The following is a 15,060-nucleotide window of genomic DNA, read 5'->3' as shown; positions in this document are numbered from 1 at the left end:
TGGGGTTCTTCCTAGATCTGTATGATCACCAGCATGCTGGCCCTTCATTGCATTTCTCTGAGCAGCGCTCAATAATTGACCAACTTCTGGAAGTCGTCTGGTGACCAGCACACAGTAGTAGCTGTGGGGGTAGTCGTTAATTAACACGTACTGAGTGCTGATTTGTTCCAGGCAACTCGGCATATGGCAGGGATTCAGTGAATTTGTTAACCGCCCCCCCCCCCCCACCGCCATTTTACCATCTTGGGGTGGAATGAACACCTGCAGAGGGTAAAGTCACCAGTCCCTGAGCCCCAGGAGGGCCTGCTGGACCTACCATCATGGGAAGTGGATCATTTTCGTGGACCTAGTCTCAACCCTACAGTATCTGAGTTTTCTAGGCTAGCTGGAGTGCACTGTGGATGTCTGGCTTGTGATTATGAAAAGAAAAAAAGAATTCTGGCATCAAATTCATATTGTCTTTCCACTTAGGGGAAATGGTTGGCGGAGGAGCAAATAAGTGATTGCAACATGTTATCAAGGATGAGGGTTGGTGCAGAGGAAGAGGGTTAGGTAAACACCAGTGCTTTATTTCCGTTAATCATTCACGAGGCTGGTAGAAAGTCTCTCCCCATCCACTACAATTCAGCCATCCCTGACCAGTCAACTACAGGGCTGAATTCAGGGACTTTTTGGTGGTGCAATTACCAGCTAGCTTCAGGGTAGTCTGGTAAACTCTGATCTGGGGAGGAAGTAAAACTATTAGAGATCCAGACGCTTTTCTCCCTTGAGAGACAACCTGAGGCACCACGACAGAGTCTTCTGCTTCTTCCTCAGCTACCCGCAGGTCAGTGGATTATTTGGGGTACCTTGGGGAAAAGGCTGGTGGTTCGGCCCTTTAAGGAGGACAAGATTAGAAAGATAAGACAAACACACACTTGGGGGTATTTGCAGCAGAAATCTTTCCAGAAGTTTTTAGGAGGTTATGTGATTTCACAAGTACTTTTAATCCCTCTGAGCCTCAATGTTGTTTTTTTTTTTTTTACTATAAATGGGGGAATAATAATGCATATTAATAAACTAAAGCAGAAAGGAAGTAAGATGTCACTCTTGTAGCTAAAAGTCGAGCGTGTTGGTTCATTGATTCTTTACTATCTCTCCACATAGGGGAGTTTAAGACTAGGATACCTGTGACAGGTAGACCAGACCACCCAGAGGGGTCCATAGAAGACCTGGTTTTTATAGTCTACCTTCTAAAAATTGGTGCAGTGCCCTTCGGAGATTTTATTAACCATTCCACGTCTCCTCCACCACCACCAGCAAAGAAAGATCTTTTGATTTGATGATGAGAAGACGTTGGTCAGCCTCCAGTTAGTTTCTGAAGCTAGACACCTTAACTGTTCTCACCTCCTTTCTCTTCCTCACTTTCTGAATCTGGCAATGTTGATTACCCTTCCTTCTTGAAATTTCCTTCTCTCTTGGTTGGGCAAGACACAGTACTATTCTTGTCCTCATTCCAACTCCTTGACCACTCTTAGCTGACTCCCGTTCTTTCGCTAAATATGGCAGTACAAGGAGAATGACAATTCAAGTATCCAGAGTGGGCAGAAGTATCAGAGAAGGTTTGATACACTTGAATATAATATGAGCACACAAGCAAGGAGCTGATGTAGATAAAGAGATTCTAGGAAAGAGGTGAAAGTGTGGAAGCTAGTTCTGGAATCTTAAAGTGAGGTGATTGAGCGTGCAGGTATAAACAAGGAGATATCAGCTGAGACCGAAGAAAAATATTACCCTTTCCAGAGGCATCCGAGTTTTAAAAGAAGAAGTGTAGACAAAATAAATACACATACTTAAAAAGTAATCTCTAACTGAGGCACTTGGGTGGCTCAGTTGATTGAGTGTCTGACTCTTGAGTTTGGTTCAGGTCATGATCCCAGGGTCATGGGATCCAGCCCTGTATGGGGCTCTGTACTCAGTGTGGAGCCTGCTTAAGATTCCCTCTCTCTCTTTCTCTCCCTCTCTCTCTGCCACTCTCCCCGACTCTCCCTCTAAAAAATGAAAAAAATAATCTCTAATGGAAGGAGAAATTTGGGGGCTGAGAATTTTCCTAGCACCTCTCAAATTGTACTGCAGTATGCCTAACAATAACATTTTAAAAAAATGTTTATTTATTTATTTTGAGAGAGAGAGAGAGAGTAGGGCAGAGGCAGAGAGAGAGAAAAAGAGAGAGAGAGAGAGAGAGAGAGAGAGAGAGAATCCCAAACAGGCTCTGTGTTATCAGCACAGAGCGCAGGGCTCAATCTCACAAAACATGAGATCACAACCTGAGCTGAAATAAAAAGTCAGTCACTCAGGGACACCTTGGTGGCTTAGTCGGTTAAACGTCTGACTTCGGCTCAGGTCATGATCTCACAGTCTATGAGTTTGAGCCCTGCACCGGGCTCTGTGCTGATGGCTCATGCTGACAGCTCAGAGCCTGGAGCCTGCTTCAGATTCTGTGTCTCCCTATCTCTCTGCCCCTCTCCTGCTTGTGCTCTGTCTCTCTCTGTCAAAAGTAAACATGAAAAAAAAGTAAAAAAAAAAAAAGTCAGATGCTTAACCGACTGAGCCACCCAGGCACCCCACCAATGATATTTTCCACCACACACCTGTCACGTTGACTGTAGCTCTTGAGTTGGTTTCAATTTTATTGGAATTCAAAAGGTGATGATGTCATTGAAATGCGAGGATATTTACTAGGGAAGTTTTAGCTTTTCAGTGGGCAGCTAATAGAATTCTAGACTTTGTATGGAATGGAAAGATGATCTAAGTTTCCTGTCATCATTTGTGAGATGAGAAACTGACCCAAGGAGCTGACATGGCTTCTTCAAGATCACAGAATTAGACTGTGGTATTGACTGAGGCTCAAATTCAGGTCCTTGCCTCCCAAGTCCTAGCCTCCAACCCCATCCTCTGTGGTCTGCTGAATCCTGTGCGGGTTCTGCTGAGGAACCACAGGGAGTAGTGATGGCAAACGGCGGATACCACCCCTGGCCCATCGAGTCACCATACTCTTTAATTCACTAAGAACCAGTGAGGAAAGTGGGCTTACTGTATCATTTATGTCTTCACAACTTGCAAAGCACTTCACAGATATTATTCCATTTGGTCCTCGGGAAGGCAGTTAATCCTTCTCACTCGGAAGGGAAAACTATATTGATTTATTTATGTCACATTTATTGGATAACTATTATGTGTCGGTTCCAATATCAGATCAGCACCAGGAAGTTGAACAAGCATCTTTGTCTCCAAGGGACCCACAATCTATTTTAGGAGGCAAAAGTGAATAGATAGTGAATAGATACGATACAATGTGGTATTACAACTGAGGCATCAGCAAAATACTGGGGGAGCCTGGAGGAGGCTGATATTTCTCTGTGGGGTTGGACAATTCGTCATTAAGGAGGTGACATTTGACCTGGACAGTGAATTAAGAGGAGTTTGGAGGTTAAGCGCATCCATGCACATGAGGTATTATATGCAAATGCTTGCAGGTGTTTCAATAAATCCAGGATGTGTTTTGGGAAAGGTAAGCACCTGCATGAAGTTGAAGTGCAGTGTTTTAAGTGAGCAGAAACAGAGGGATGTTTGGGAGAGGTATGGAAACCTTGTAAACGGAGGACCACAAGAGTTTCAAGCAAACTGCTTTTTAGGAATGTAACAGCATCAGCCTGGAAGCTGGCTTAGACCTGTTTGGAGGTTTCTGCAGTGGCCGAGGGTGGGTGAAGGGAATTACGACAGCCTAAACCCTAAACCCTAAACCTATGGACAAGGGTTGTAGGAGAGAGTGGCAGATTCTAGTGCTGCTATGGCCAACGTGATAGGACTTGGAGACTCTGAATATGGGAAGGGACAAGAGAGAGGAGGCTGGGATGACTCAGGTTTCTAGCCTGGGCGGCTGCGTGGAGATGATTACTTTAGCTGAGATCTTCGACACGGGGGTAAGGTGTGTTGGAGAGAAGACAGTGGGTTTCATTTGGGATATGTTGGATTCGAGGTGCCTGGGAGATACAAAGGAAGCAGTTAGGACTTTGGGAATTAGACCTTAAGCTTAAAAGAAAAAAAAAAAAACAAAGAGAAAAGAAAAGATTTTTGCTTCAGTAAGAAATCTAACAATCAGTTATCAGGGGCTGGAGGGTTGAGGAAATAGGGAGAGCTTGGTAAAGGGTTATAAGTTTTCATATATAAGATGAAGAAGTTCCGAGGATCTAAAATAAAACACACAGACTATATTTGATGACACCGTATTATATAATTGAAATTTGCCAAGAAAGTAGAACTTAAATATTCTCACACACAATAAAAGGATAAGTGTGTGAGATGGTGGATGTGTTCATCAACAAGATGGGTGGTGGGGCACCTGGATGGCTCAGTCGGTTAAGCATCCGACTTTGGCTCAGGTCATGATCTCATGGTCCGTGGGTTCGAGCGCTGCTTTAGGCTCTGCATTAATAGCGCAGAGCCTGGAGCCTGCTTTGGATTCTGTGTCTCCCTCTCTCTCTGCCCCTCCCCTGCTCACGCTGTCTCTCTCTCTCAGAAATAAACATTGAAAAATTAAAAAAATAAAAAGATGGGTGGCCGGGGCAGGGGGGGCAGTCTTTTCTCAAGGTGCACGAATATGAAATCAGAGTGATATGTTCTTTAAAAATCTTAAAATTTAGTCCCTTACACTTCAATAAAGCTGATATTTAAAAAAAGAAATCCAACAGAGTGAAAAGTTTGAGTTTACTTTCAGGATTACATGTGACAAGTGCGCTGATTGTGTTTCTGGATTTGCAAAGAAAACTCACAGGCGTTTGTCACGGTCAAAAGCAGCAATGTAATTTAAATATGATCCCAGACAAAAAATAATTTGTGAAGGTAACCCGTTGGAATTGTAGACTTTTCCAGAGTTGAAAGTTACAGTCAAGCGGCAGAGTAACGATCTCTAAAGTCTTAGAAATAACCTCTGCAAGGTCAGTTTTATGATGCAGGTACCTGCTTTTGTGAGGCTACAGGGGAAGACAAAATATTTCCTCTTTATTTTGCCGAGATTTCTTTGACTAACTTGTAGAAACTTTCACAGTTTGGAGACTCAAAATTTACATATGGGACTGAATAGGGCAGAATAAGAGTTTTGTTAACAACAGAGTTTATGAAGCGTGTAAGTTTTTGCACCTACAGAAGACAGTTGGGCTCAGAGGTCTGTGAGTGATTCCTGGGTGATGGTCATTGTCACGGGAGTAGGTGAGTTCCTCTCCGGGAGACGATGAAGACTGGGGGGGAAGAAGAACCCCCCAGAACAGGCCTCCAGGGGTGCCAGAGTCTCTGCTCTGGGTGTAGTGTTGGGTCTCACGATCACCCAAGGCCACAGTGAAGACCCAACCAATGACTTCTGGGTCAAGTCCAAGTGGGCTTTCCTCTGCGCTGGGGTTTAATTGAAGTTCCCTTGTGATGCAGGCAGACGTCATTGCAATTGTATATCATTATTCTGATGATGCTTTGACTCTGGGAGTTCTGGTCCTGTTAGGGTCACATGCCAACCCTGATCCCCTCACTTCCTTCTCTAACATTTCTTCTCAATGTTTTCTGAGTTCCAGCTGTGCACCATGCCAAGCTACTTCGCAGCAATTCCGAGGGGCATGTATAGTTTTCATTCCTATTTTATAAAAGAGGAAATTGAAGCTTAAAGGAGCTGTGTATCCTGCCCAGGGCCACACAGTTCCCATCTGGTGGAACCAAGATTCAATCCACATAGCCTGGATCTGACTCCAGAGCCCATGCCCCAGGGCCTGGCCACATACTCGCCTCTTGTGTCCCCAGCACTGTGTCTGTGGCCTCGGCGTGAGGCTGAGACTCTAGTGTAGGGTCTGTGTGTGTGGCTGCCTTTTATCTCCTGTCATAGCCTGTGGAGGGAGGGGAACTAGTTTTTGTTCATTCTTTCCCTCCTCACGGTCCTCTGTTGAATGGTTGAGGATATGAGGACTTCAGGTTAAGGAGGGGGAAGAGCCTGGGGTAAAATCGTTGTGGTCTGTTCTCATTAAGAGACAGGTGTGTCTTACCTTAAAATCAGTAGGAGCTCAGGGTCGCCTGGGTGGCCCAGTCGGTTAAGCATCTGACTCTTGGTTTCAGCTCAGGTCATGATCTCGTGGTTCAGGAGTTCAAGCCCCACGTCGAGCTCTGTGCTGACAGCACAGAGCCTGCTTGGGATTCTTAATCTTTCTCCCTCTCTCTGCCCCTCCCAGTTGCTCTCTCTCAAAATAAACAAATAAATTTAAAAAAAAAATTTTAAAAATCAGTTAAGCTCTGGCCTTGACAAAATAAACACTGTTAAGAGTAGATATGGATGTGGGGCAGTATTACCTTTCTTTAAAACATTTTATCATTAGGTGCTTTTTTTTTTTTGTTCATTTTTGAGAGAGAGAGAGAGTGTGAGCAGGTGAGGGGCAGAGAGAGAGGGAGGGACAGAGAATCCGAAGTGGGCTCTACCCTGACATCAGAGAGCCCTACTTGGGGCTTGAACCCATGAACCACAAGATCATGACCTGAGCCTAAGTTGAACACTTAACCAATTGAGCCACCCAGGCGCCCCTGTCACGAAATGCTTCTGCATGTGAATTCAACAAACATTTATTGAGTACTTTAACTGTGTGAGGCACAGTGCTAGGTACTAGGTGAGGCAGAGACGAGTAAGCACCCACCTCTGACTTCAAGGACCTTGCGGTCTAGTGTTGCGGACAGACTTCGGATGTTAATTATAAGCCAAGTCAGAATCAAAATGACAAACACTGAGTTGTAATTAGAATATGGAGACTGGCTTGGAGGAAAGAAGGGGCCATTGGATAAGGGGCTGGCAGAATGAGTAGGAATTAAAGAGGGAAGAAGGACCAGCAGGTGATATGGGCAGGAGTGTCCTAGGAAAGTATTTGGGACTGTCAGAGATCCAGGTTGTTCAGGCCAGCCAAAGCATGGGGGCTCAGACCAAACCCCCGAAAAGGTCTTTGCCAGAAGCCAATTGAGTGAGTGCCAGTTCCTGAAGGATCAGTTTGCTGAAACCAATTTGCTGAATTTATCGGATTATCAATTTACTGAACATTGTTTTATTTTTTTAATATAATTTGTTGTCAAATTGGCTCACATACCGTGTGTAAGATGTACTCTTGGTTGTGAGGGTAGATTCCCATGGTTCGTCGCTTACCTACAACACCCAGTGCTCATCCCAACAACTGCCCTCCTCAGTGCCCATCACCCGTTTTCTCTCTCCCCCATCCCCTATCCACCCTCAGTTTGTTCTCTGTATTTAAGAGTCTCTTATGGTTTGCCTCCCTCCCTCTCTGTTTGTAACCATTTTTCCCCTCCCCCACGGTCTTCTGTTCAGTTTCTCAAGTTCCACATATGAGTGAAAACATATGGTATCTGTCTTTCTCTGACTGACTTATTTCACTCAGCATAATACCTTCCAGTTCCATCCATGTTGCTACAGATGGCATGATTTCATTCTTTCTCATTGCCAGGTAGTATTCCATTATATATATAAACCACATCTTCTTTATCCGTTCATCAGTTCTGAACATTGTTTTAAAGATGCATTTTGAATATACTCAATGATTACAAATATTATTTTTATTTTATTTTATTTTATTTTAATTAGAAAGCTTCCATTTAATTTTTTAAAAATATGTATGGGTATTCTTATATCTCTTTCTTCAATTTCACTGAAATTCAACAAACACGAACTTATCAAAAATTGAAGAAACTCGTTTCTATCGTTTTTATGGTTCGTAACAGTTTTTATTGGATGGGAGAAATTTATCATACTTGCAAATTTCACAGATGATTTGGTGGATTGTTTTTCACTATGTGGAACCAGCCTTACCCCCGTCTGTCTCCTGTCTCATCCAGATGGTTAGCCAAGAGGAAGAGAGAGACTAGAGATCAGGAAGGAGAAAAGAGAGGCGCAAACAAAAAAGAAAAGTGGTGTGTAAGGGCCCAAAATCTGGTCCTGGCTCCTTTCTACCTCTTTAGACAGCTTGCATGTATTCGGTACAAATTTTGTAAACATATTTTAGTAAGAGAATGCATTTGATAAGTTGGTCATCAGATTGAATTTATTTTTTTCAGCAGAACTGTCTTAGCAGCTATGTTTGGAGCTCAGGGACTAGGCTGAGCATCAGATGGAATTGGCCACAGCCGACAGCAGCTGAAGGCACGGCTTCATCAGAAATGAATTTTGGAAAGATGAGGTTAAATGAACCATTACTCAATGAGGACGTTAGGCCCCTCCACATAGTGTGAAGGGTCATTATAAGCCTTTTCCCCCAGTAATGTGGAACAGAAATATAGGTCATCATAAATTGTTTTTTTTTTTTTTTATTCTACAACGTGGGACAGAAATATCTCTGAGCGAAATTTTGAGGGCACTCCCTTTATTTACTCCCTTTATTTACATAATTCATATTATGAATTATGGACACATGGGGAGTGTAGAATTATCTGGATCTAATACGTATCAGAATAAAAGATGAAATTCAGTATTTCCTTAGGAGTTGACTTCATACAGTCCTTTGAGAACAAGGACTATTTTTTTTTTTTTTTGATGTTTGTTCATTTTTGGGAGAGAAAGGCAGTGTGAGCAGGAGAGGGGCAGAAAGAGAGGGAGACACAGAATTGGAAGCAGGCTCCAGGCTCTGAGCCATCAGCACAGAGCCCGATGCAGGGCTTGAACGCGTGACCCGCGAGATCATAACCTGAGCTGAAGTCGAACACTTAACCCACTGAGCCACCCAGGTGTCCCAGAGAATGAGGACTATTTTTAATGTAAATTTAAGATACATTGTTTTTCCCAAAGAGAACAGGAGCGGTGGAGAGAAAAGTGTCCCTCATGATTTTGCTTAAAACAAGTCTTTAAATAGTCTGATTAAATAATGAAAGTACATTTGTCACATAAATTTTTACTTTTCTTTGTATATCTATATGTATATCTATAGTTATATGTATCTCTCCATAAACCATTCTTTCAAAACTGCAAATTGCTTGATGGTTTATTGTCTTTGTTGACAGTTGTCATGAGGAACTCTCAATACTACACAGATCTGGCTCCTTTTCTCTGTCTCATCATTTGCCTGCCTTTTGGTTTTATTTTGTTTTACATTTGTTCCCTCTTCTCCAACTCCTCTGCCATTTCCTTGGTCAGACCATCTTGCGGCTCACGTGGCCAATTGCAATAGTCTTCCTTAACTACCCTGTTTCCTCTCTCTGTTTACTTCAGTCTGTCATGTACACATCTGCCATACTGCTCTTTTCAGAACATGGTAATGAGTCACTCCTTAGCTTCAAAGTAAACAAAGAGTAAACAAAACCCAAAACAAAAAACAACGATTCTTTATTCCCTAAAGAGTAGCATCTATAAATTCCTAAACCTGACCCTTACATCCCATTCAGACACATCTATAAGCTGCCCCTTCTTAGCAACCCCCTCTCCTCTCCTCTGAGCAAAGTACTTCCACAGAGACTAACACTCACTGTCTTGTGCCGTGACACTGTATTCATGTCCTCTCTTCCACTCTAGGCCTTAATTTTCTTGAAGATGTGGACCCCACAGCATTTATCCTGGTGCATTATGACAAGTAGGAATTCAATGACTATTTATTTTTGTTTATTTGTTTTTTGAAAGAGAGAGAGAGAGAGAGAGAGTGACCAGGGGAGAGGGGCAGAGAGAGAGAGAGAGAGAGAGAGAGAGAGAGAATTCCAAGCAGACTCCACACTCAGCATGGAGCCCAACTCAGGGCCCCATCCCATAACGCTGGAATCATGATCTGAGCCGAAATCAGGAGTTTGCTGCTCAACAGATTGAACCACCCAAGTGTCCCTCAATGACTGTTTATCAAATTGAGTTCTTTTGGCAGAAAACTGTGGGAGAAGCATCAGGTCATGCACCCCAGTGCTCCTCTAAATGGGATCCGTCATAGAAAAAAGAAAATGGCAGCCTGGCCCTTACCTAGGCTGTGGAAAGTCTCTGATCCAACTCTGTTCCAAATGACCTTGGTCGCTGCTCTATTTGCTACTGTCCTTGGTGAGTAATAGAGAGGTATGTTCAGATTGGCAACAAATATTCAAGATCATCCACTCATTCACTCTTAAGACTAACAGATGATTCAACTTTGAGCAGAAAACCACATTCAGCAACAAGGCATTTATTTGATCAGAAACTTAGAATTTGAAGGTTAAGAGGATTTGGAGTTATTTGGGATTTAAGGGTACTTTGTTTTATCCACAAAGGAAGCAGTTTTCTAGACATTTCCTCCTACCATTTCTCCTCCAGGGATTTCCAAAACAATCTGTCTCCCAAGCATGACTTGAAACAAATCTATAGGATCTATGAGCCTGACTGAGCAATTTTCACTGCTTCTGGGTCTATCTAGAATAGAGAGGGGAATTAAGTATAGACTTCTACTCGGGCTCTGGAAATGTAAATGAATCCTCTAATTTAATTCTTGCAAGGTCAGAAGGATTAAGACTTTTATGTTTCAATGGCTCCATGCTTTTTCCTTCATATCATTCAAAATCCAGCATGTACAAAAAATGCAAATTAAAAATGTTGTTCTTATCCATCTCCCAGCCACCGGGGTTTCCCTTTCCCGAGGCAACCAATCTGACACGACGTTTTTATCATTACCATCATCATTATCCTTTACCAGCAAATGCGTGTTACTCATCACTCACTGGATTCCTTGAACAATGAGGATAATAGGAGTTGTAATTTTTCTTGATTAGAGGGGAAAAGAATGGTTCTTCCTCTAAAAATCATACTACTGAAATATTGAGATGCTGTGTTTCAAGGCATTAACTTCCGCCATTCTTTGTCATTTTGGTGCCCAGGTAGTTGTGGTCCCCCACCGAATTTATACTTTGCTTCCCCAATAAATGTGTTGAACCAGACTTCCTTCATCTCTGGGACTATCCTGAAATACACCTGCCGTCCTGGCTACAGTAAGGATCCTTATAAAAGTCAGGATGTTACCTGCCGATACAGGTCATGGAACTACGATGAGTTCTGTGTCAGTAAGTATGAACATTTATTTTTCTTATTTGCGCTTTGCCCCTCTTTGCAAAATTGTCTCAGGAGTTAAGTTTTCTGACTGCAAGTGATAATATTTGGTTACTAAGAAACCATCCAGTTGTCAGTTACTGATTCCAAAGTACACGTGTGTGCTACCTTTTGAAAAACATAAATAAAAAAACCAAAGAAAACAAAAATTACAAAGTACCTAGTTGCAGTGAAAAATAAGTTTATCCTTTACAACGTAGTTCGGTAAACACTTCTTTCCAAAGTGAACTGCAAATTCAATTTTACTATTTTGAAAACCATATTCATTCTTTACAAAGATGCCTGGGCGGCTCAGTGGGTTAAGCTTCCGACTCGATTTCAGCTCAGGCTATAATCTCACCGTTTATGGAATTGAGCCCCAAATTGGGCTCTGCACTGACAGCACGGAACCTGTTTGGGATTCTCTCTTCTCCCTTTCTCTCTGCCCCTCTGCTGCTTGCATGCACTCTGTCATCTCAAAATAAACACGTAAACTTAAAACAAAAAGTTATGTGGCTAGAGAGTGGTAATGTAGTTTCCAAAGAAACTTCACCCAAAATATTTGCTGTGTTTGGAAGAAGATTCTGTGATTCACTTGTGGTTGAGAATATATTCCGTAATGTTTTTCCAATAGTAAGGGTATACGGTCTACGCTTTTTATTGTACCTTTTGTAACTCATGACATGCATTTTCGACTGGCCTAAATACAAAGTATATGCCACAAATATAGAATGGACCATAGCTCCCTAATCAGTGTCTATCCTGGGTCGTAGACTCCATTACCACAGTGATTTAGCAGAGTCCTTTTCTTTAGTGGTGAAATGTACCAGAAAAATATGGGATCACGTTTTGTATTCATTTATCCCCCAAAGTAAACATTTAGTGATTCAGGATCAGAAATAAGTTTGAATTTCAGCTTCTGGGTCTTTCTGGAAGCATAGGCCAGAGCTAATCAATCAATCTTCTTTTCTAATGCCTTATCTGTGAATACTTGGAATCACTAATTATCATTTTAAATTTTTTTTTTTTTTTTTTTTTTTTTTTGTCAGAGAAAAGATGCAGACATCCGGGAGAATTACAAAACGGGCAAGTGATAGTTAAGACAGATATCCTGTTTGGATCACGCATAGAATTCGTCTGCTCAACTGGGTGAGTGCGAAGCAATCTAGAAACAATTCTTTTAAGTTAATTTTTTAAAAAGTAGCTAATGTGTTCATATAGTTCAAAAGTAAAAGTGATATAAGACCGTATACGCTGAGGATTGTCACTTCTACTCTCTCACCCTCCACCCATTCCTTTGTGTCCTTAAACAGGGATCCACTTTTTTGCTTTCTTATGTATCTTTCTGGTGTTTATCTTTAAAAATACAAGTTAAGAAATTAGTATACGTTTTTATCGCACCTTTCCAATAACGAACATAACTTTGAATCTTTCTTTCTTTCTATCTCTCTTTCTTTCTTTCTTTCTTTCTTTCTTTCTTTCTTTCTTTCTCTGAGAGAGAGTGCAGGTGGGGGAGAGGGGCAGAGGGAGAGAGAGAATCCCAAGCGGGCTCCAAGTTCAGCATGGAGTCCAACGCCAGGCTTGATCCCACAACCCTGGGATTATGACCTCAGTTGAAATCAAGGATTGGGTGTTCAACTGACTGAGCTATCCAGGCACCCCTGAGTCTTGCCTTGTTTTCTACTCATCAGTGTATACAGGACATAGTTTCATGTTTGTGCCTAGAAGTTTCTTACTGATTTGCCTTTACAACATCAAAGAATGTTATCGTATGATGCATCACGGATTAACAATCTCTTTGATGGATCCATAGATATTTCCAATTTTTGCTATTCTGAACAGTGTTCTGATGCATTACTTGGCACATATATAAATTTTTACAGATGTAGTTATATCTATAGGGTCAATTTCCAGAGTGGGATTTCTGGGTCAAAAAATACACATATTTGAAAATTTTAAAGATACTGCAAAATTGCTCTCCTTAGAGGTTACAGTGTTTTGCAGGGTATGTAAATGCCTTTCTCTTCAAAAACTTTCTGTATTGTCAATCTTTAGAAACTTTGTAAACTTTTTGAAAATTTTCCAATTTAAGAGGTAAAACTGGAAGCTCACCATAGTTTCAACGTATATTTCTCTTATTATGAGTGAGGTTGAGCATATTTTTATGTGTTCAAGAGACATTTGTATTTATTTGTGGACTATTTGCCATATTCCTTTGCTTATTTTTTCAATTAATTTGTTGAAATTTTTATTCTTAATTTCTAGGGTAGATATGTACATACATAAACCTATACACACACACACACACACACACACACACACACAAGATATATACACATGAACCTATGCATATTAGGGTTTAGACCTTTTTTCTGACATGAACTGCAGACTTTCCCCCCAAGTATCTAAGTTTTCTTTTGACTTGGTATTGATACATTTTTTTTTCTTCTCAAGGAAAAACTGTACTTCGGCTTCAAGTTTATCGATTTCTCTTTTTAAAATGGCTTCTGGGGGTGCTTAAGTGGCTCAGTCAGTTAAGTGTTGGATTCTTAATTTTGGCTCAAGTCATTATGTCATTCTCATTAGTGTGTTCTATGCCAGGCTTGGAGTCTGCTTAGGATTCTCTCTCTCCCTCTGCCCCTCCCCTGCATGCGTACTCTCTCTCTCTTCATTTCAAATGAATAAGTGAAAAAAATAAAATAAAATAAAATAACTTCTAGATTTTAGGTCTTCATTTAAAAGCCCTTCTCCAATACAAGATTTTAAACGATTTGCCTAGATTTCTTCTACTGCTTGTACGTTTTCATATTTTTTGATGTTTAAAGCTTTGATCCATTTGGAGTAATATACAATATATAGCATGAGATGCCTATTTCAGGCAATGTTTTTCCATATGACTGGAACCTGTTACCCCAAAAGTCCATCTCCAGTTTACAAATTTGAGAGTGCTTTTCGGTACTGTAATACATTCTCACATGTGTCTTGTATATATCATGTATGTATCTATATATGTTTCTACTCAAAGCCATTGTTTTGCCTGTATATTCATATACATATTTCACAGTGACCTACTCATCAAGACTTTATAATGTGTTTTAATAGCCAATATGGGTAGTCCTGCCTCCTTGCCTTTAAAAAAATTTTTCCTGACAATACTTGTTTTCTACATAAAGTTTTAAGTTAAGCATCTTTTATTTTATTTTTAAAAAGTATACTTATTTTGAAAGGGAGAGAGAGAGAGAGAGAGAGAAAGAGAGAGAGAGAATGAGAGGGGGAGGGGCAGAGACAGCGGGGGCAGAGGGCCCAAAGCAAGCTCTGTGCGAAGAGCACAGAGCCCTATGGGTGGCTCAAACTCAGGAACTGTGAGATCATGACCTGAGCCAAAGTTGGATGCTTAACTGACTAAGCCACCCAGGCATCCCTAAATTTAGGCATATTTTAGATTCAGTGCTGGGGGGTTGGGGGAGAGGGGAAAGTCGGTGATGGGCATTGAGGAGGGCACTTGGTGGGATGAGTACCAGGTGTTGTATGGAAGCCAATTTGACAATAAATTATATTAAAATGCAAAAAATAAAAATAAAAAAAAATCAGTGCTGGATTAGTGTTTAACTTCATTTTTGAAGAATAGACTTTTTTTTTACTTTTTTTAATGTTGAGTCTCCCTGGACAAGCACAGGTTCTTATAGGGGATGCAAAACTTCTCCTCTCCCCTCTCAGGGTCTCTGAATGGGCCTGAGAATTAGGCTGATATAAAACAGATTAACAGGAGAAAAGCATACACATTTTATTTTTAGACATACATGGGAGCCTACACAGGAAAACTGAAGACCCAAGAAGTGATTAGGCCTAAGCGTTTATATGCTAGGTTGAATAAAAAGTAACAATTGTAGAAAAGTAACAAAATACATGGGGAGGCTACAGGAAGATTAAGGGTTATTTCCACAAGGTCAGTCTGTATAGATTTCTCTTGGCTT

General features: G+C 41.2%; 1 protein-coding gene across 1 annotated transcript in view; it reads left to right on the top strand.

The window, feature by feature from the left end:
- Positions 1 to 613: 613 nt before the first annotated feature.
- The window catches only part of LOC101094897 (C4b-binding protein alpha chain), a 28,027-nt gene continuing 13,580 nt past the window's right edge, over positions 614 to 15,060 (top strand). The window contains exons 1-4 of the mRNA XM_006942826.5: positions 614 to 826; positions 9,906 to 10,072; positions 10,879 to 11,061; positions 12,136 to 12,235. Coding sequence (XP_006942888.3) covers positions 9,931 to 10,072; positions 10,879 to 11,061; positions 12,136 to 12,235 — 425 coding nt within the window. The 5' untranslated portion in view covers positions 614 to 826; positions 9,906 to 9,930. The remainder of the gene's footprint in view (positions 827 to 9,905; positions 10,073 to 10,878; positions 11,062 to 12,135; positions 12,236 to 15,060) is intronic.

Source organism: Felis catus, chromosome F1, assembly GCF_018350175.1.
Source record: "Felis catus isolate Fca126 chromosome F1, F.catus_Fca126_mat1.0, whole genome shotgun sequence".
Lineage (NCBI taxonomy): Eukaryota > Metazoa > Chordata > Mammalia > Carnivora > Felidae > Felis > Felis catus.
This window is presented reverse-complemented; position numbering and strand designations above follow the sequence as displayed.